The sequence below is a fragment of the Chiloscyllium plagiosum genome, unplaced genomic scaffold (assembly GCF_037043375.1).
Source record: "Chiloscyllium plagiosum isolate Xiang-an unplaced genomic scaffold, Cpla_swu_hap1 HiC_scaffold_35, whole genome shotgun sequence".
Taxonomy (NCBI): domain Eukaryota; kingdom Metazoa; phylum Chordata; class Chondrichthyes; order Orectolobiformes; family Hemiscylliidae; genus Chiloscyllium; species Chiloscyllium plagiosum.
This window is the reverse complement of record NW_028270173.1, coordinates 37,253,187-37,276,447: the sequence shown is the minus strand read 5'-3', so window position 1 is coordinate 37,276,447 and position 23,261 is coordinate 37,253,187. Positions and strand designations below refer to the sequence as shown.

The following is a 23,261-nucleotide window of genomic DNA, read 5'->3' as shown; positions in this document are numbered from 1 at the left end:
GTAGATATTTGCTCGTGGTAAAAAAAGTACAACTTATGACACAAAAACAAACCTTCAAACTTTCAGTTTCAACGGAATCTGCCACAGGGTGAACATTTATTTCGTGTCTCACATTACCAATTTAACTGTTCAAAGGATGCTGAGAGTCTCACATTTAAATTGGACTACAGGCTTTTCTCTACTCTGTCTATTGTTTGCCTTTAGATCTCAAACACAACATAAAATGCACTTGCATTTGTAAATCCTTTTTATATCCTGCCTAAAGAATGACGTTGTTTCTAGGACTGGGGTAATGGTGTTATAATCAAACCTCTGGTGTTAGATAGACTGAATAATCAGGTGAGAATTTTCACTTGGGCAAATGTGCGCAATGAGTACATTGGAGAATGTATGATAATAGAAGAGAATGGCCACTGACAAAATGACTATTGTGAAACGAAAGACTATGAAATTTACCTAACAAGGAAATTAATCAAACCAAGAAAATATCGTCCAAACACATTAATGAAAATGAAAGGATGTGTTATGGACTGGAAAGTTAGCGCACAAATAAATTTATAGACACAAGGATGATACATTAATTAATTGCAATTGTTCTCATGCAGAGAACTAAAGAGGCTTTCCATAGTGTTAGCATCATGTTGCAAGAGCAAATATAGTCCAATAAAGTTGTGCACAGAGAGATTTGTACACCTTAAATATTGGGTGGAAGGAAAAATAAGTCACTTTTATTGAGAACATGACAATTTTTAAGTGGAGCAACGGAACAAAATATATAAGACCCAATCATGAAACGGTGAAATACAGAATAGCAAAAGTACAAAATGTAAAACCCACGCCCACGTTCTATAGGAATCGATTTGTGGATGTTTTTCTAACTATTCAGTTTACCATGATTTAATCACAAATAAATCATTGTCTTTACTTATTTTCAATGTATTTTATGGAAAACAAAATGAAATTAAGGCTGCAGAGAAAATTAATGAGAATGATTACAAATATATGGGAATATCTCTCGAAAGACTTGATGGGCAGGGCCTCATTATTGTGGAGAATAATATGTGAATTTTACGCGGTTTGAACATTTGAGCATTATGAACGATTTTGATTCAGTAGATTGTTTTTTTTATTTTTGATGTGAACAAATTCATACGAATGATGTCGTTGCCAAGAAGTCCAATAAGATTTCAAAGAAATGTGTGAAAATATTTATTTTGTTACAGTGGAGAATTTTTGCAGTAAATTTCCATGCATATTAAATTACAGTGACCTGCTTGATAAGAAAACAGAGGAGAATGAAACCAAATGCAATGTTGGTTAACTTACATAATAAAAGATAAGAGAGAAATCCAATAAACCATTTAGAAAAAAAACAACTATCATGATCCATTTTACTCAAAGGCTTTTTTATTTTCTTTAACTTCGAATCTGAAAACCCGTTTTTTTTCTTTTGAGTTGTTTCTTTCGTGGTTAACTAGAGAGAGAGAGATGATTTGTCTTTAATGTATGAGATCTGCATTTTATTTTGTGAATGACTATATTGATGAGTGATCGTCAGTTGTCGGGATCAGAGGATACAGATGCAAAAAGGAATATTTCAGAATCTGAGCATGGGAAGCCTTGCTAGGTAGAGGTTTCTCTGATAACTCCGAGATAAATTATGACCTAAGGGATAATGCTCAGAAGTTTAAGATTGATTCAAATTAATCTGAGATATTGCAAGTGTCAGTGGTTGTCAGAACAAAATTTGAATCGTTCAGAATATGTATTTTGCTTCATGGAACGAGATAGAGCACATTTCATTTGCAATCCTATTATGGATGCTTAAACTCTGAAAATATTTGAAAACTTGCGGGTAGTTTTGTAGCACTGTTGAACTGGTTTGGCATGGGAATGGGAACCGAGGATTTGGAGGAAGCGAGAGGGCTCGAGGTTAGCGCGAGTTGGTGAGTGCTCAACACAAAAAAAGGGAATTAGAATTGGAAATTAAAAGCAAAAAGGAGCTGAGCAATGTAGCACTAAGTGAGTGGATATTAGGGAGCGACAAAAAAGTAAATGTTCAAATTCAAATTTGCTTCTAATGAGGCTGTTACGATTGAAAGAGAAGATGTACAAAGTAACATAAAAGTACGTTACCTGAATGTTGACCGCAATCAAAGCAAGATGAATGAGTTCCAACCATGAATTATTGCAAAAGGATATGATTCACTGGCATGAGAGAGACATGATTGCAGGGGGGTCCCCACTGTGAGTTAAATATCCATGGTTATCAGACAATTCGGAAGGACTAACAGGAAGAAAAGCGATGTGTAATAGCTCTGATATTTAAGAGTGACAGGGCCTGAGTTAGAAATAGGAAGAGGTAAAGGTCACTGATGGGCGTTGTCAAGGGCCACCAAATAATGACATGGCGGTGAAATGGGAAATAAGGATAGAAATAACTGATGCATATAAAAATAGTACGGCATTTATCATGGGACATTTTCATTAGCACATTGATTACTAAATCCACTTTGGTCAATGAAGCCTTGAGGAGGAGTTCGTAGAATGTATCTGAGATAGTTTCTTCGAACAGTTTGTAATGGAAACCATGAGAGAGCAAACTATCTTAGATCCGGTCCTGTGTAATGAGACAGGACTAATTGTTGATCTCCTAATTAGGGATCCTGTCGGTAGAGTAATCACAGTATGGTTGAATTTAAAATATACATGGAGGATGAGAAAGTAAAACCCAATGATTGTGTTTTTTGTTTAAACAAAGGAGACAACAAAGGGATGATAGCGACGTTGGCTAAAATAGACTGGAAGAAAAAAAACTATAAGGTGGAGCAATTGAGTAACAGTGGAGGACTTTAAAGCAACTTTTTACATTGTTTAATAAAAGTATATATAAAGTGAAAAGACAGGAAAATTGGAAAAGGGATTATCAGCCATGCATAACTCAAGTAATAACGGATGGTATCAAATTGAAAGTAAATGCATACTAAGTGGCAAAGTTTATTAGGAAAGTATCTGCTTGGGAAAACTTTACAGATCAACGAAAAGCCATGAGGCGTCGAACAAGTATTTTGTGTCGTCTTTCGAATGGAAGACACAAATAACATGCAATTGATTGATAACAACGAGGTGATAAGCCTGAAACGATGATTATCACTAAGGAGATAGTATTGGCTAATCTAACAAAGATAGACAAGTCTTCTGGCACTAGTGAAATGCATCACAGGGTACGAAAAGAAATGACAGGGCAAAGACAAATGCCCTTGTAGTTATTTATCAAAATTCGTTGGAATCTGGGGCGATTCTCGTAGATTGTAAAAGAACAGATGTATCACCAATGTTTTAAAAAGGTGGTAGACCAAAGATGGGCAACTATAGGCATGTTAGCTTAACTTCTGTAGTGGGGAAAATGTTTTTATTGTATAATCCAGGAAGAAATAGTGAGACCTGGATAGACATTTTTCCATCGGGCAAGTACTATATGGGTTTATGAAATCAAGTCATGTTTAAATAATTTAATGGAATTTTTTGAGGACATTGCGGTTGGCGTGAATCTGTGTGCTGGATCTGCTGTCTCTGGATTTCCAGAAGGCTTTCAACAATGTGCCACATAAATGCCTGTTGCATATGATAAATGTGCACGCGATATCAGATACTGTATTAGCACGGGTAGAAGATTGTTTAGCGAGCAGCAAGTGAGGATAAAGGGGTATATTTCTGATTGGTGATCTATCTCTGACCGTATTCATTGTAAATGTTATTGTTCACAATTTACTTAGACGATTAAGAGTGGGGGACCAAGTATAGTGTGTCAAAGTTTACAGATGAAATTAAACAGGTGTTAGAGCAATGTGTAGACAGGCCACTTGAAGTCTGCAGAAGTACATAAATAGGTTCAGTTCGTGGGCAAGGGCCTGGCAGATGGAGTGCAGATTAGTAAATGTGAGATCATCCATTTTGGGTACGTAGGTATAACAGTTATTTACGAAAACGATTGGAATATCGCTATTTAATGCTAGAAGGAGGTTATGCTGCAACTGTACAGGTTTCTGGTGAAGCAGTACATGGAGTACTGAGTACCACTTTGTTCTCTACTGGAGAAAAGATGCACTGGCGCTGGGGTTGTTGGGGAGGCTATCGTGCAGAGGAGGTCACAAGGTTGATTCCACGATTGAGGGAGTTAGTTTGTCTGGAAGATTTTGTACACAGAGACTATATTCATTGGAGAAGATAAGAATTGGAGGTGTGGCGGCTCTGTTGGAAACATATATATTTATGAAGGTAACAGATTAGATAGAAGCAGATTCTAGAAGCTGAATGCCCACATTCTCCACAAGGGTTTGTGGATGGCACGATGGCTCAGTGGTTAACACTGTTGCCTCACAGCAAGGGTCCCAGGTTCGATTCCAGCCATCAGAAACTGTCTGTGTGGAGTTTGCGCATTCTCCCCGTGTCTGCATTGGTTTCCTCCAGGTTCTCTGGTTTCCTCCCAAAGTCCAAAGATGTGCAGGTCTGCTGAATTGGCCATGCTAAATTGTCCATAGTGTTAGGTGCATTAGTCAAAGGGAAATGGGTCTGGATTGGTTACGCTTTGGAGGGTCTGTTTGGACCTGTTGGACCGAAGTACCTGTTTCCACACCGTAGCGAATCTAATCTAATCAGTGAGTATACTTCCACCTCTGAGGGGATCAAATGCTACGTTTGTGGAAATGTAAAAAAGCTGATGACAAATTCCGTCAAAAAATTAAATGAAGATTGGTTATTTAGAAGAATGGAATTTAGAAGATTAGTTATAATAGACCTCACTGCAAATATGAGGCAATATGGCAAATATATTAGATGTATTTAAAGAAACTAGCAAGTACACAAATGAAAAGGGAACGAAAGTGTATGCTGAAAAGCTGAAAAAAACCGAAGAATTCCGTGAACAACGTAAACATTGGCACAAAGTCTTGGACAACCTGATCTGTTGCGGTTCTGCATGTCATTGCAATATTGTTCACCTTAGCTCTGCCTGCCTGGAATTGTGAAGTGCCTTACAATACAAATGTATTGGTTCGCCAGATGATTGAGCTAATTTGTTCCAGAAGAACTTAGTTTGAAGTAGAAAAAAGAATATTCTAAATAAAAAAAGAAGATTCATATCATTTCTCTAGTCTGACCCAGCACTGGTGTTAATATGCATGTCCAGAAATTCCTGGGATCTATCAGTTGAGGGAAATCTGTAGCTAAGTATGACAAATATTCAGTTGAAACATGCAAGCTTATCAATGCTGCTCTCAAATGTGTTATTTTATTTTTTAAACTAATGCATTGAAAATTTGATGAATCGGATATTTCACTATTCTTTTAAGTTGTTCCCTGAACTTGGACTGAGTAACCCCATAAATAAATGCATTTGTGCAACAACTTAAGTCCACGAGCATAACTGCAACTTGTTCAAAGGTATATAAAGAATTATTGTAGGATTCAGGAGTAATTCCTGAAATTGCATCATAAAAGAAGTTTGCAACATATAATAGCCAGAGAAGAATAAAGCTCCCTGATATGGTGAAGAGCAAAACCACAGACCTTCTTCTGCTATCCATCTCTGGATCACTGCATTTCTCTCCATTATTCTTAGCCCTTAGTGCATAACGGATGCGACTGGTTATTAATATATACCGAACCGTCAGAGTGTTGAGGATCAAAATTAAAGCATAGGGGATCAAAGGTGTTGATACAGTTTCGAACCATTCGTAAGTCACCCATGCTGGGTGTGTATAATACATTGACTTTTCATTGCAGTACCATGGAGCATTGTCAATTATTTCACCAGGTTCAAAGCGGAAGTACATAGGAATACATTTTAAACAAAGCACAATGCATGTTGTGGTTAGGACCACAGCTGCATTTTTCTCTGTACAATATTTTGTCCTCAGCTTCTGGCAACAAATAGCCACAAATCTATCAAAGGAAAATGTGACAGTGAACCACACAGAACAGTTTACAGAGACATAAAGTAGGACATATATAAGAGTGCACATTGTGGTCATTTCCAGGAAGGATCTTGGGAAATAATAAAAACTGATCCGATATAGTATGACTGCAGTCAGAATGACAAGGAGATCAGCCGTTGCCATGGCCACGAGGTATCGAGTAGTCCATGTGGAGAGGCCACATTTTCCTCGGGACAATATGATAATGGCCACTAAGTTAACTGCAAGAGAAAAAAAAAAATGACGACTCTAAATTAGAATGGAAGCATTATCTGTGTTGACCAGCTACATCAGAATGTTGTAGACATTAGATTGCTAGATAGGTATGTAGATAATCGATTGATCGATAGATAGACAGATAGAGAGACACATCAATAAATATGAGTGTTCATTAAAATGTTTCTTTTTAATTTTAACGGCTGTGGTACCAACATGAGAAAGAGTTAAAAATCACATAACACCAGTTTATAGTCCAACAGGTTTGTTTTGAAGTACGAGCTTTTGGAGCACTGCTCCTTTATTAGCAGGTTGTGACGTATAAGATCATAGGACACCGAATATCAATCAATGGTTTACAGTGTGATATAACTGTAATTATATATTGAAAGAGACCTGGATTATTTGTTGTTAAGTCTCTCATCTTTTAGAATGGACATTCTGGTCTCAGTTCTTTCATATGTAATTCCCAGAACTTCCTTAAATGTGCATTCTCAAGTGAACATTTACAATAGGTGCCGTGTTCACCCAAATAATGCATTTGGGTGAGGTCCCCGTGACGTCCTCTGTTCCCCAATGTTCAGACTTATTCGATTCAAATAAAGGGATTTGCAGAATCATGCATGGATACATTCAGTTTTTGACCAACATAAAATGTAATTTTGCAATTACAAATTCACCCAGCAAACTTATGTGTGTGTGTGAGTTTGTGTGTATGTGCGAGGGGTGGGTGTGTATGAGTGTATGTGAGTGTGTGTATATGTACGTGTGTGAGTGTGCGTGTAAAAGGGTAAAAGTCTGTAAAGGGTGCGGGAAAGAGAGTGGGTGTGTATGTGTGAGCGTATGAGAGAGAGCTTGTGTGTGAGAGGGTTTGTGTGAGTGTATATGTTTGCAGTTTTGTGAGTATGTGTGAATCTGTGTGTGTGTGATTCTGTGTGTGTGTGTGTGTATGAGTGTTTGTGTGTGTGCGCGTGTGTGTATGCGTGTGTGTGTGTAGTGCAGTGGGGTCCCCTGTAGGGTGGCATGAACCCAGAGTCCCAGTTGAAGCCATACCCATGGGTACCCAACTCGGTTATCAGCTTCTGCTCGGCCACTTTTCACAATTGTCTGTCCCGAAGTCTGCCTTGGAGGATAGTCATCTAAAGGACTGAGGTCGAATGTCCAAGACTGGTGAAGTGTTCTCTGACTGGGAAGGAACACTCATGTTTGTTGAATTTTGTACAGTATCCATTCATCCATTACTGTAGGCTCTGCTTGATTTCATCAATGTACTATGCATCAGGACATCATTGCCTGCAGCGTATGAGATAGACAACATTGGCTGAGTAACATGAGTACCTGCCACATATTTGGTAGGAGGCATCCCCATGTGTAATTGTTGTATCCATGTTGATACGTACTGGTGTGTTGGCTTTGTTTATTTTCGGAGCATTAACCCATAGAGTGCCCTTAGTTTTCCAGTACTTCCCAGGAGTCGGAAAACTACGCCATGTTCTTCACACCCTGCAACACATTTTCAATGAAGATGGCCATCTCGCGAAGACCTTTCCCACGCCTCTGCATTTTTCACCATTTACAGATTTTCCTTAATTAAATTCTCAGTCTCAACTTGTATAGAATCAAGGTTCTCTTCATATTTCTTTTTCCATTCGAATTATTAGGATAGATGCAATTATCTGTTTGTCCCATCTCAGCGACGTTTCTTCGAATTCTAAATATATTCCATCTTTTTTTTATTCTTTTGTAACATTCGTTCAACCTTTTCGACTTGAAGCTAATCTTAACAGCATTTTACTGTTTTTTTAAATGTGCGTTACTCTGCCAATCTTGCGTAATTAGTATTCGCTGATCATTCCCACAAAGAAAAATCTTTCATATTGTCACTGATTAATTATTGTTCAGTTCAGTTAAATGTCTGCCATGCGATCTCTATTACCTTACAGTTAAATTAGGTTTGGCAGTTCATGTTAGCCATTCGATCTCCATGGACTTCTAATCTCTTTTTTTTGCATTTAAGTTATTACTCTTACAAAAAAACATGCTTTGCCTTTAATGAAGAAAAAAAAATATTATATCATGATAGGTGGCACTTAGAATCCCCTTGACAAAGAGGTTACGGATTAATTTATCTCACTGTATAATACCAGCAACAAAACAATACATTGTTACTGTGGAAATAACTTCTCACGGTAGTTGTTCCTTATATGTTTTAGGTGGCACTTAGAATCCCCTTGACAAAGAGGTTACGGATTAATTCTATCTCACTGTATGCTACCAGCAACAAAACAATACATTGTTATTGTGGAAATAACTTCTCATGGTAGTTGTTCCATATATGTTTTGCCAACGATTTTTTTTAGATAAACTGTGTCAACCTAGTTCAATAAATCTGGTGGTCTCTTAACATCACACATGATCATTTTTGGACATTTTTGAATCTGCATCAGTGATCCCATCCATTAAAATTTGGCTTACCATGCATTTGCTGTTTAGCTGCATATAAAATAAGCTGATGAGTGACATTTTGATTTTACATCGCATTTCCAACTAAAATCTACGATCTCTATTCTAGCTATCTCAGAAAAATGGTGCATTTCAACAAGTGACAATTCCAGTATTATTTCTATCGTTTTTGTTTATTCAAGATTTTTTGATAACCTGTAGTCTTAAGGATCCAGCATTGATTACCATGCAACCACAATCTGAAATTGTTATGAGCGCTTACATATTCTTGCTGTTTGCACATTCTGATCAACATCTTATTCATGATCACGATGTGCCAGGAAATTTAGAATTTTAGCTTTTTAAAGAAATAAAAATGTTGAATATCTGGCCTTATCTGAAGCCTCGCTTGTACACATGCTTTTTGTTTCCCTTCCCGTTTCACCTGTTTAGCTTCATTGAATTGCAACTCTGTCGAAAACCTTGCTTGCTTGTTTAATCATAATTCTTGTCATTTGCTTGCTTGAACTCGCTCTCTTAATGGAAGTTTTCTCTGTTACCTACTCTACAGCTCAAAATAACACTCATCATATGAAGAATATCTGAAGTATTGAAGCCTCAGTTTCCCAGGTCATGATGATGCGTTCAGCATGATGACAAAGCTACTCACACTAAAAGAACATCTGACACACACATTAATCTCTTTATACTTATTTGCAAACTAGGAATCTGTCGGTTCTTCACGCAAAATTTCAGAAGCAATGATTTATGAGATTTTGCTTTTTTGATAATAAACTTGGTTCCTAGTTGTCCCCATTCAGTATGAGAACCTATCTACTGTATTTTGTGTATGATTGCAACTCGCATGAGATATGACATTGAAAAAAGCTCACACTGGAGTCAGTCTTCCATTTCTTTTTTTTCTTCCTGAACATTTTCTGGCAGACCTGCATAGATGATCAGTAATTTTCTTTGTTTCATTTTCACAGCACCTGCAGCAATTTCATAGGAATGAAAGCCTCCATGTCCTTATGCAAGATTTACACTGGAACAAACTACCATGGTATTGCAAACCAGATTTCCAGAGACATGATGTTGGGAAGACTTAGCAGCCGTCTAGAAGTTTGCTGTCGTTGGCAGATATCCGTCTATATCCTGACGAACCTACTAGCAGAACACTTCAATTCCCTCCCAGGAAGTGATAAATTTTCTGCATCATTTTGCTATGATCAGTGTGCTTCTATCTCTATCATTCATCCAAGTTTCAAGAACTTCGGAAGTGCTGAATTAATATTCCCTTCTTGACTCCAATATTTGTCTTCCAGGGAGTCGCCTGTCTTAGGTCACTGGCCAGTCAGAGATTTTATCCTAGAAGTTATTAATGCTTTCTAAAACGAAGTATTAACGTAGATCTACTGGTGATTCAAATCTCCTGCAGTCTGAGGCCTTGTCACATTTTGTCACAGCTTTTTATTCCAGGTTTGCTTGACACTGTCGCAATTAAGTATGTTCTTTTTTTTCATTGTCTGATTGTTAAGCAATTGCACAGTGTCTATGAAGGTGTGGACATATTTTAAATATTGTACCTTAAATATTTCACCCATTTCCGATGTTTCGTGTTCCTCATATTTCAATCACTGTTATGCTTAACTATGTCACTTAAATTGGAGATATGCAGGATTTTATTCCTGCAAAGACGTATTCAGCTTTGGAATTTCTACCAGGAGACAATTGTTCAATGAATAAATCGTTACCAATTTATTATTAATGAGGGAGTCAAGCTTTTTTTCCACCTCCGACTATCGGAAAATAGATGTCAGCCATGGAATAGCGCTGATTTGAATATAATGGGGAAAAAATTGTTTTTTTTTTAAGTTTCTGCGTCTGCTTTTACAATTGAGAATGGAAGTTTCAATCTCGGGGAGGTATTACGAAGCAGACACTTGGATCTTCGGCCTGACAAGCTTCATTTTAAAAATGAACATATTTTGTAGCATTTATAAAGGGTTTTCTCTTGAGATTATATAATATTTCTGCTCATTTTACAAAATTCCCTCAATTCAGGAAAGATCATTCACATTTAAAATGTGCGTATATGAACTTAGAACTGGAGAGAGATAGAAAGCAACATGCTAGGTCAATTATTTTAAAATATCCCATCGGATTAGGGTTGATGATTAAAAATTCATGCCTTGGTATTTGAAAAAAAAAAGAAGCAAGGTAATTATCAAGAGTGGTTTTTGTGAAGCTGAAATAATATTCAATGAACCTATTGCAATGTTTGAAGGAATTGCAAACACGGTCAATAAATTGCAACCGCGTTGATATATTTTACTTTCATTTCAAAAGATTATGTGATGCACAGAACTTCAAATATTATTGTGGAAAATAAATAAATAATCTGCTTGAATGAAAAAATATCGCTGTGTATTGAGTAGCACATTCACGTAGATAAATGATTAGCTAGTTGACAGAAAATGAGTAGTATACATGATGATTTATTTGGCTGCTTGACACGTTGTAATGATTGGAGTCTCGTAGGAGTCCAAGCATGAGATTCGAAATTTTACCCGAATGAATTTGATGATGATAAAGAAGGCATGATAACTACCAAAGCTTGAGAATCCAGAATAGGTTTGCAAAAATGTTTTGATGATGTAATTAGACATTTGAAGATGAGATATATCAATTAATTGAATCAGTGCATTTCTGGCATGCGGACTGAAATTTCGATTAAAAAATCGCCCTTGTTCACTTTTTAACTATGATATTGGTACAAAATTGGAGGATTATTGCAGAAATCTAAGCTGCAGAGAGTTTAGGTGTTCCAGGGCAATTGGTGAATTAGTTAATACATGTCTGCAAAACATAATGAAGAAGAATAATGGAATGTTATTTTCTCTTTTGGGTGAAATTGAATTGAATGGAGGAATAATTCGCTTCAGTTGCAAAGATATTGTCGAGATCACATTTCAAGTATTGACTACTGTTTCTGTCTGGTCGTTTGAGGAAGGCTAAAAATGAATTGAAGGCACTTCAGCAGAGATTTTACGGGATTAAAACTTGAAACGAATCGTTCATTTTCAGGGCATTAAATTTATTCAGGCATGTTTCAGTGACACTGTAAAGGTAAGAAGGTAGCTTTGGTGAATTGTAAAAATTACTGGATCATCTTGAGAGAGTGTTTGAAGAAGTTTTGTTTACTCTATGTGTAAATCTTTAAGTTTAACTAAGCCTCATAATTTAAGGACAGATATGAACTTGGAACCACACCCAGTGACGAGTTCTCGAACAACCTTGCTTTCCTCCTGACATCATAAATTCTAGAATTTAACTAATTCATTCACTTTGCACGACACTGTTGTGTTTAGTTTTGTTTTATTTCAATGTTGAAAGAAATTGCCCATTGCATAGCTAACTTCCGCCATAACATCTGTACTGTTCATACAGGTACTGAAAGACATTTCTACAAAATTAAATCGGTGATTATGCAAGCTCTTCCAACATTGCTAGACAAATCAAATTGGCAAATTGTTCAGTTATGTCCACTTAACAAAGGGCAAACGAACTCCAAACACAGCCTGTTACTATCCCATCAGTTACCACTTGACAAGAGCAAACAGATGGTGAGTGTTAGCAACAGAGCAATCAAAAGGTAAAATCACATCAATTAACGGCTTGACAATTTGTGATTTGAGGGAGATCCGTCTCGTGATTATATTGTAGACTTGATCCTTACAGCAAGAAAATATTTGATTTCAGGAGAGGTCATTATGTGTTTGGCCTAATCATCTGAAGTTCCATGAACATGAACGTTCGCATTATTTTTAATTATGACATCAGAGTGTTCACTGGAATTGCATAAAATTCTTAGTATTTCAAACTATTCACAACATAATGAAATGTTTGCCCGTAGAGTCATAAAATCACAGAGACACGCAACACAGAAATAGCCGTTCTGTTTAACTAATGCATGCCGATCACAATCCCAATCCAAACTCACCCCACCTGCCATATCCAGCTATACCTTTCAAATTCACGTTTTACCCAAATGTCTTTTGTATGTTGTAATTTTAACTTCATTCACCACTTCCTCAGGAAGTTTATTCGACACGTGAGCCTCACTCTGTGTAAAAACAAAGCATGCCCCTATTTTTTTCTAAATCTTTCGCCTCTCACCTGAACTATGTGCCCCCTTCTCTTGAAATCCGGCATCTTAAGGAAAACACAACGACCATTAACTCTATCTTAACCACACATTATTTGTTAAACTTCTTTAAGGTCACCTCGCAACCTAATACATCTCAATTAAAATAAAGTTCACAACCTATCCTTTCTTTCTTCATAACTCAGAGCGTCCACACTGGCAATGCCCTGGTAAATCTCTTCGGAAAGTCTCGCCAGCTTAAAACTATCCTTCTTATAATTGGAAGACTAGAACTAGACCTAAACGAAGTCTCACCAATGTCCTGGACAAACTCAACGTGTATTTCTATATCCACCAGTTAAAGGACTAAACAATGAAGGCAAGCACGCCAAACACCTTTTTAACTACGCATGTGATGTAAACTTCATAGAATTGTGTACCTGCACTCTTTGGTGCATCTGTTCCACAACACTACCCAATGCCATACCATTAAGTGTATTTACTCCGATCAATATCATCAGGGGATACTACCTACAAATTGCACTGCAGAAAATTGTTTGAAACGTGAGGAACACCTTTAACACTCACCAATATTTTAATTTAGAACGACAATGGTAGAAAATGCATGTGAGCACCACCACCTGAAATTATCACCCAAAGCTTACAGTGATTATGTATCGCCGTTTTCGTTAGTGCCAATGCGTGAACATCCTGCATCTTACTACAGCACATCGATTGCAGGAGTTTTAAAAGGTAGCACACCACCCCGTTTTCAAATGCATCGAGGGATGGCGGAGAAATACTGAACAATCGTCGATGCCCACATTCCATAAGTGAATGAGAACGTAAAGTATAGCTTAACTTGAAGTGTGCAGGGCCATTTTTACTGCAATAGTCTACCACGTTTTCATTCTGCATTCCAAATTAGAAGAGGAATCCAGAATGATGTGGCTTGGGAGGCATTGCAGATATCATCAGAACTGGGGTTATTTTGTGTTATTATTCTGGTCAGGCTATTCGTGTATACAGTGAACATGATTGGAGCTCGTACTTATCAAACAAAAAAAAGTTTAACTTTAATTCTGTCAATAAGCATTTCATTTTAAAAGTAAAACACCATTCATCGCCAAATATTTAGGCGTCAACGGTTTTGGGAATGAATCAATCATTTAAAAAGAGGTGATTACAGCAACTATCCTCAGAAAAGAAAGTAAGTTACTAACTATTCAGCTGCTTATATTATTTAGAACAGCACCCTGGACTTAACATTTAAGTCATTTGTTAACATTCGTTTCTGCTGACGAAGTTCAAGTGGAGGCAGAATTGCATTGCGAAAAAGAAGCATGTGCATCAGTAAAAGCTTCAATCAGCCGTTAAAGCATTTCTCTGATGTCATTGAACATTGACTGACAAAACAAAGTAAGGACAAAACGATATTATACATTTGTTTCATTTACTTACCAAGCAAAGACAACTCGCTTATAACTTTATAAGGTTTTTGATCATGAACACTTACCAGGAGCACCAATGACGGCAAGAATTGTGTAATATATTTTTCTGAAGCTGTAAAATGATTCCATATTTCAGCATTTGGTTTGTCTTCTCTGTTTTTTTCTCCAATCAATCTCAGTGTGTTGAACACTTATTTGACAGATGATGGAGAAACTTATATCCAGTCTGGAACTCCATGGAGACACCGAGTTTACAACATCATTCCACGTGACTTTGTTTTTGTAGTAAATCAAACATTAGAAGAACTGAATGAATTGCATTTTCTGATAGAAAACGTTAAAGGCTGAAAATGACTGACAAAACCACAAAGGACTGAACAATTTCGATCTTATTAATTAAGTAAGTAATTAATTGAGACTTCTGAAAATTGTGTTGATAAAATAAAATAACGCCAGAGCCATTTGTCTCTTGCTCCTGAAAAGAAAAAAAAATCTTTAATATATTGAGTTCATTGAGCAATTACATCTTCAATTAAAAAATATGTATCATTGCTGTCATATGGTATTCTGGGATGTGGCTCACAACTTTGTTTGGGCCAGTTAAATTATTCTTGTAATGTACATATATCTATGGATGGTGAAACTAATGTAGATTCGGCACTTGACCAAAAGACAATTAGTGACATCTGAAAGTCAAATACTACCATAAAGGACTCTCTCCTGTTTGGACGTATTTATCTACTTTTGAAAAAGAAGGACGGAAGTAATTATGTCACCATTCATGTTTCCAAATTCAAAACAAAAGGTAAACGAAACAGAGCCTTTTAAATTTTCAAAAGCAAAAGAAAACACAGACATCTTAATTTAGTTTCATGAATTACATCCTTTAGTTTTACAATTAACAATGCAGGACACTGACGAAATATGATTTAAGAAATGTATCAAGATATCTCCTCGAAGCTGTCCATTCCTATTAAGTTTAGGTTTCGATCCGATTCTTTGATTGCAGAACACAGTTCGCTTTTCAGGTTTTGTTCAACAAATCCTTTTCTTGGTCGTCAATTGTTACATTTCAAAGACCATTTTGAATTTCTTTTCTTAAAAACAGTTCAAGTCGGAATAATCAACATTCTATTTCGATTTTATTAAACCCTGGTAACAAAAACGATCCTTGATAGATTTGCTGTCAATAAATTCCATCAAATTAAGAATGTTGTTACAGTGGATATTCTGCATAATTCGGGTAATATGGATTGCCTCATTGGCGACACAGGGGGAAAAATGTATTACATGTTTCTGCAAGATTATTGTTTAAATGTAATGTGAAAAATGAGAGAATTTTAAAAATGAATTTCTAATAGACACCGACTTTTCAAAAGTTTGCATATTGTATTTCCATTCATTGGAAAGGGGAAAAGAAAAAAATGTTTTAAAAAGATATAAACAAATGGCATGTTTCTGACAAAGAATGAGGATAATATTCATTCGATCGTAAGTAATGACATTCAATCCACAACGATCAGAGGGCAAGGAAGTTGAAAATGTTGATCATGCACCAAGTTCACCTCAATTGTTATCTGATGCTGCCCATATGCATAAGTACCAAGGTTTGATCATATCCAGGCTTGGGCTGATAATGAATAAATCACATTAATGGCAAACAATTACAACAAAATAAAATAACCTGCAGTAATAAAAGAAATCTCAGAATTTACCCTTGAGTTTCAATGATAGTTCCATGCCTGAATCGTAAGACTACGAGAGGTAGGAGCAGAATTAGTTCTCTGCTATATGCCGAAATCATGGCTAGACTGATGATTTTCAATGTCATATCACTACCATATTTTCATTACCCTGAATTATTTTACAGATTAAAAATCTATTAAAATCTCATTTGACTACCACTACGTTAACTGCCCTCTACATTGAAAAAAAATCAGATATTTCTCCACCTGGTCAAAGATGAAATTCTTCCGGAGATATGTCTTGAATAGAGGAAACTCAATCTCGAAGAATATTCGCGCTGGACAGAGACTGATCCAGATAAAGAATCAATATCACCACATCTATCATGTCAAGCTCATTATAATAATAAATGTTTCAAAATGTTTGCCTCTTATTATCATAAACTCCAACAACTACATACACGAACTGATCTAACTCTCCTCCTAAGAAAACAGATATATCATTGTGGTCAACCAATTAAACTTACACTGAAGTGCATACAGCAGGAGGTGAGAACACAAAGCCAGGTCCTGCACTAAAGATCGTTAATGAGTCCTGAGTCCAATATCCTTGCACCACTACTTACTATTGGTTCAGAACAACCAAAGAAGTCGAGGAGAACAACCCTGACTGTTTTGAAGTCATGTTTTAAAAGTTTAACTTTACCACGGAAATTCTGAACTGGGGTGAAAAAGAAAACCACAATAACCTCGGCGGTATGTATAGTAAGTCTGCTACTAAATACAAAATTGGTGATGTAGTGGACAAGTAAGGAAGTTAACTCAGAGTAAACTGGGACCTTGACCCGATGAGCTGATGGGCCGGGGAGTGGCAGATAGATTTTAATTTAGATAAATATGAGGAGCTGCATTTTGGAAAGGCAAATCAGACCATGCGTTAAACATTTAATGGTAAATTCCAGTTGAGTGTTGGTGAACATAGAGACTTTGGAGTGCAGATTCATATTTCCTTTAGATTTGTAGTTAAACAGTGAAGGAGGTGTTTGTTATGCTTCCCTTCAGTGTCTAGTGCATTGACTGTAGGAGTTGGGAGGTTATGTTTTGACTTTACAGGACGTTGGTTGGGCCACTTTTGGCATACTGCATTTAAATCTCGCCTTTATGCTGTAGCAATAATGCTGCAAAACTTGATAGGGTTCAGAAAAGATTTACAAAGATATTGCCAGGGCTGGAATGTTGCCAGCGCTAAGAGGGTTGCCAGCGTTGCTAGGACATTGTAAGGCTCGAGTTATAAGACTCTGACTTGAGAAAGATTCAAAAAGTAAGTCTCACGACTTTCTGTCTGTCACTTGGAACTCAGTCTCAAATTCCAAGGCACTGTTTACGAAGCTGGATTTGAAGTTGAAGTCCAATATAATGTGAGAAGTACCCAAGGTTAGTAGTATGTTGTAATTGGTGCAATATGCTGTACTGCCTTTTCACAGCACGTTTCCTAAGAATTCATCTGCTTTGTGGTCAAAACCAAATCGACCATACCCTGTAAATCAGCCTGCTCCCATGCTAAGTAAATCTTCTTTCAAAACAGAATGCTATCATGTAATTTTTCATGCTTCGAAAATTGCTTATTGCCATGTCCACCAAACTATCATCATATAATTCTGAGATATCATTTTTAAATTTATATACAACGGTCTACGTCTAAACACCATCACATTTCACGTTTAAACTTTTTGATGAAACCAGTGAATTATCGTTGATTTCAATTTGTTTTTACTTCTTATTATTTGGAGTAAATACGTCAAAGTCTTCACGAACTAATAGTTCCTAAACTTTCAATTTTTGTATTATAGTACATTTTTAAATTCTGAATTATTTTCCTCCAGATTTGGAATAGCGCTTTTTTATATTTCCCAGTCGTAATCCTGCAAGAAGGTGCTACATATTCTCAAGTCACTAACAAAAATCAACATTTTGAAACAACAGGATAATTTGAGATGGACAACACTAAACCGTTAAATGGGATTGCCTCAATCTTCTCTAATCCTGTCTCACATTCTGAAGATAACACATATCCTTTCTCTTTAGCAAATTTCTTAAGGATCGAGTTACCCTGATAATATTAGGCACAGATTTCTAAAAAGGTCCACATATTTTTGCAATATCACTTTTTTGTTAGTTCAGTATTCTGGACTGAAAATTGGATAAGATTATTTTCTTTTCATTATCTGCACCGTCACTTGCCTTTGTTCTGCAACATGTCATAAAGCAATTTCTGATGGCTTTCTGGATTAAACTGTGGTTTACCTGCTATCCTATCTCATCAACTGTATTTTTATAAACTTTATTGACTGTCTCATATCCTCTTCTCACGAGTCACAATGTAATAGAACAACGTCTAAATAAATTGCACAGTTATATTCCTCAAATATGACTTGATTCATATGTTCTGGAGCATAATTGGTATATTATTGGCCAACCTTACATTACTAGACATTGGTAACTTCCATTTCGTGTACAAAAGTGGAATATTCCTTTAGCACTTGAAGTCAATGGCGATTGTTAGTACCTCTTCATTCGACCAAATTGGAAAACAATGAAGCGTTATCAACGTTCTGCTCGTGATGGAACACGTACCTATCTGTCATTGTAATTGTATTGTTAGTTTTATACTCCACACAGGATTGAAGCGACCTTTTTCATTTCGGAACTCACATTACCTCTATTCTCCATCAGTTTTGACTATTGTTATTCAAGTAGTTTTGCAGCACGTGCTGAAACTTTGTTGGCCACTGTGCTTTCTTTGTTAGATCAACCAATACAGATGGTATTTTATCAATCCTGACTCACGTACGTCAACATCATATCGAACTAATGAGTATAGCCAACCATATCTCCACGGGACAATTACCAATTTCACAGTCGTCTTAACAGATCCTCATGTTGCCACATATCCCCAGATCTAACTCTAAAAAATGAGAATACCGTATCTGATTGTCTCAGTATTTTCTTTTGTATGAGCCAGTCGAAATATCTCTAATTCCACATCTCTTTTTTTGTGTGCCATCTTCTCATCATTCGATTCTACTTTTTCCTCCTAAATCCAATATGATATGCTAATACCCTTTCCTAATACGTTTACCTAACCTACTGACTCTTCTTCCAAGAACAGGTTCATTTATAATACAATTAGGGGAATGTAATGGCCTAGTGGTATTATCACTAGAATGTTAATCCAGAGACCCAAGTCTGCAGACCCAGGTTCAAAACATTTCCACAGCAAATGTTGGAATTTGCACTCAGCAAAATCTGGAATTAAGAGTCTAACGATAATTGTGAATCACTTATCGACTGTTAGAAAAGCCCATCCCATTCATTAATGCCCTTTAGGGAAGGAAATTGCCGTCATTGCCAGGTCTGGACTACACGTGGTTGAAACCTAATTGCCCTCTGGGAAATTAGGGCTGAGCAATAAATGCTGGCCTGCCCAACGCTGCCCTCATCCCATTAGTGAATAAAATAAATACATAACCTCCCAACTACATTATATGGCTTCCAGACATTCACGTTCACATTTCCATTCACAAAGACATTAACATGTCATGCTTGAGCGCTTTTTCGGTTGAATCGTTCCTTTTCCCTTGAAGAACTTCCAGAGACTCATGTGCTATCTTATATGGTCCTGCGTATTTGTATACAGACTAACGTTGAACATTGGTCTTCACGATGAACGATGGCTCGCATTTTAACAGAAACAGAAGCACATCAGCAAAATAAATTTGTGGAGGAACTTAGAAAAATGACTATCACTCGAGACGTAGCAGCGGGTGATTTTGTTTCTAATAACTGTGTGATGACCACTGCTTCGGTTCTGATGGACCTCATGCTTGGTCAAAGAAACAGTATTGTGAAAAGCCAAAGCATCAATTTGAATTTTACAAAACTTCTTTCATTCATGTTTACTCTATTAGATTCTTTGATTGTGAATTTCCTCCTACCGAGAGCAAGTATCTAATGACAGTCCATTTTTTAAAACTTGACATCCGAAAATTATCTCGGAAAAAGTGAAGGCTGCAGATGCTTGAAATCAGAGTCAAAAGTGTGGTGCTGGAAAAGCATATTAGGTCAGGCAGCATCCGAGGAGCAAGAAAATCGTAAGTTCAGGCAGAAGCCCTTCACAAGGAAAATAACGTAGGTACTAATCAGGAAGCAACAAGTGTGCACTTGCAAAACGTCAAGTTAACCAACAATAGACAGGATTATTTCTTGAAGAGAAATCATATTTGTCAAATGTACTGAATTTCTTTGTGGCTTTGGGACATGCTGCAAATAAAGATAAGCTGATTCAGGTGTTATACTGAAATTTGAGAAAGTGTTTAAAGGTGCCGCAACAAAAGTTCCTTTGGACAATAAAATCCATCCATCACTCTTTGACATACGCAGACCTTATGGCAGCTTAGAGGAAGTGGAGATTTGACATTAACAGTGCTTTCGTATTGTCAGGATAAGTTGAGTGATGCCCCACAGGGATTATTGATGGGTCCTTAATTGTCTACCATTTAAGGAGACGATGTACATCAGGGGATAGGAGCTTTGTTAGCTGAATGTGCTACCGAAACTGAGATATGCTGCAAAGTACATGGTGAAGATGTCATATGTCTGGTGTAACAACCTACAGATAGATTCGTTCAGTGTTTAAAGATATGGAAATGTTGTACAGGGTGAGAAATTTGAAAACGGTTCCATTTTCTAAGGAAGAATAAGGAAAGAAGCACAAAAAATAAATAGAGGTTGCAGAATAGTAGATCCATTAAGAACAAGAGGATAACTAGGAAGACCTAAGACCGACTCAAGAGTAAACGAGGGACCTCGTGTTCGAAGTGACAGGATGTGTGTGAGATCATAAATGAATACTTTACATCGGGATTCACCTAGTATAATGATATGGAAGGTAGTGAGATTTGTGTGTAGCACACTAATATAGTCGTGCATTTTGAGATCAATGAAGAAGGTGTAGGATCTCTTGAATGCATTAAGGTGTATTACTCTCCAGGGCGGAGAGTATGTATTCGTTGATTGTATATTCACTAGCCACTCGAGGGATCCAACAGGACTGCTGAGTAAGTAATGTTGTTCCTCTGCTCAAGAAGAGAAATAGGAATAATCCAAGAAATAGTAGAGCAGAGAGCATCACATTCGTGTTTGGGAAGCCATGGGACAGTATTCTTAGTGATAAGATCTATGCATATTTGAAAAACATGGCCCGATTAGGGAGAGTCATCATGACTTTGTGCAGAGTACGTCATGTCCAATTAACTTCATTTAATTTTTCGAGGAGGTGACGAAGGTAATCGATGACGGTTGAACTGGGCATGCTTTTTACATGGATTTTAGTAAGGCTTTCGACAAGGTTCTTCATGGTAGGCATATCCAGAACATTATTACGCAGGGATTCAAGCTGATTTTGCCGCTTCTATTCAGAATTGGCTTGCCCATGGAAGACAGAGTGTACTGATGGAATAATGTTTTTCAGGCTGGATGACTGCGAGTCGTCTTCTGTTCTTCATGGATCCCTGCTAGGACCTCTGCTGTTTGTAATACATATAAATGCCTTATATGAAAATGTTAGAAAGGTACCTTAGCAAGTTTGCAGAAGATGCAAGAGCAGTGGTGTTGTGGATTCTATACAATGTTTTCAAATGATACAACAGGAGATAGATCCGTTGCAGATACAGGTGGAGAAATATCAGATAGAGTTTAGTCTGGGTCAGTGTAAGGTGCTGCACTTTGGGAGATGAAATGTTGACGAAAATTAGCACTTTGCACAGCATTGATGTTCAGAAGAACCTAGCGGCTCAAGTCCACAGCTCCCTGAAAGTGGCCACACAAGTATATACAATAGTTAAGCAGCTTTGTCTTCATTGGTAAGAAAATTGAATACAAGAGTGAGGTTGCCATGCTGCATCTTTATAAGACTTTGGTGAAGCCACACTTCGAATAGTTGATTCAATTCTGGTCGCCACATTGCAAGATGTATATGGAGGTTATGGAAAGCTTGCAGTAGAGGTTTACCAGAATGCTGCTGAGAATAGAGGTTACAACCAATAAAGAGAATTTAGAAAATCTTTGGTTGGTTTCTTTGAAGCAGCAGAGGCGAAGGGGAGATTTGATAGATAACTATGAAGTCTCTGAAGTTATGAAATGCATAAATAGGGTTGACTGTCAAAATGTCTTTTTTCTTTTTTTTCCCCCCAGATTTGAAATATCTAATACCAGGGACATGTATTTAAGGTGAAAGGTGTAAACTTCAAATGAGACATGAAGAGCGTTTCTTTTACATAGAAAACGCTGAAAGCCTGGAAATAACTGCTAGGAATGATGGTGGAGGCAGATCTGATAAGAGCAATTAAGGCAAACATATGAATGTGTAAGGGTGGAGCACTATTGACCAAGGGCAGGCAGAAACTATCAGTTTCATTTGGCGTCATTTAGCACAACATTGTGGGCCGAAGGGCCCTGTCCTTTGCTGTACCAATCAATGTTCTGTTTGTATGAAATTCTAACATGCAAAGGGATCTCAATTTCAAGTCGTGATTTACTACAGGGTCGTCGGATGGTGCAGAAATTAATTCAAAAACCTCCGACAAAAATATGAAAATATTGAACAAATGGAACATCAGCTCTGATTTTAAAAAGTCTTTCTTTTGAATTAATTCCATTAAGTCGTTCTCTGAATGTTTAGAACGTCTTTTCTTCTCCCTTTTTTTCGTGCATTTCTATTCTTACATAGAAATGTTTCGTGAATTTAAACTATCTTTAGAGCACGCACTTTTCCTTTTTTATGATCACATAGTTATTCTAAAATGAAACGATACCTGTCGCTGTTCTGCACTGACTTGGTCAACTAAGCAAGACTACGAACAAGCCTCATAGATGGGAAGAGATCACAACACATCAGAAACATGGATTTAGAAAACTTTGACAGAGCTCAGGCAACTACAGATTTTCCAGTACATTGGCGTATGTGTTAGCAACAGAGATATACAAAGTACCGATGACTCTCATTAGGTACAATTTGCATCAAGGCATTGAGGTCTTTTTTTTAATTGAACTCATAAATTAAGACTGTTATAACCCTCGAAACAATTGACAGTGAATTTCAGTGCTGATAAATATGAGAAACATTTTTGAGGACCTTCATTGCAATTAAATGGTCCTTTGCAATGCCATAAATAATAAAAAAAAACAAATCTACGGTGAAAGTGAATGTTATTTTTCATCTACGTATTTATTTCTTTGTTTTTTTATTGACATGCCCGCAACAACAAAATACATTGAAAAGTCTAAG

General features: G+C 36.9%; 1 protein-coding gene across 1 annotated transcript; it reads right to left on the bottom strand.

Annotated features, from left to right (window-relative positions):
• Positions 1–5,297: 5,297 nt before the first annotated feature.
• On the bottom strand, positions 5,298–14,360 carry LOC148140667 (putative G protein-coupled receptor 139). The gene is made up of 2 exons (XM_087978988.1): positions 14,297–14,360; positions 5,298–6,196 (listed from the first exon to the last, which is right to left on the bottom strand). Exons 1-2 carry the CDS (start codon positions 14,358–14,360, stop codon positions 5,298–5,300), a joined length of 963 nt encoding a protein of 320 aa, XP_087835114.1.
• Positions 14,361–23,261: the final 8,901 nt, after the last annotated feature.

Bases quoted from the DNA above. Each gene is read 5' to 3' on its own strand.
- LOC148140667 (XM_087978988.1), bottom strand. From the start codon at position 14,360: ATGGAATCATTTTACAGCTTCAGAAAAATATATTACACAATTCTTGCC. The intron at 6,197-14,296 runs GTAAGTGTTCAT...TTTCTCTTGCAG, and splicing joins TGCCGTCATTGGTGCTCCTG to TTAACTTAGTGGCCATTATC.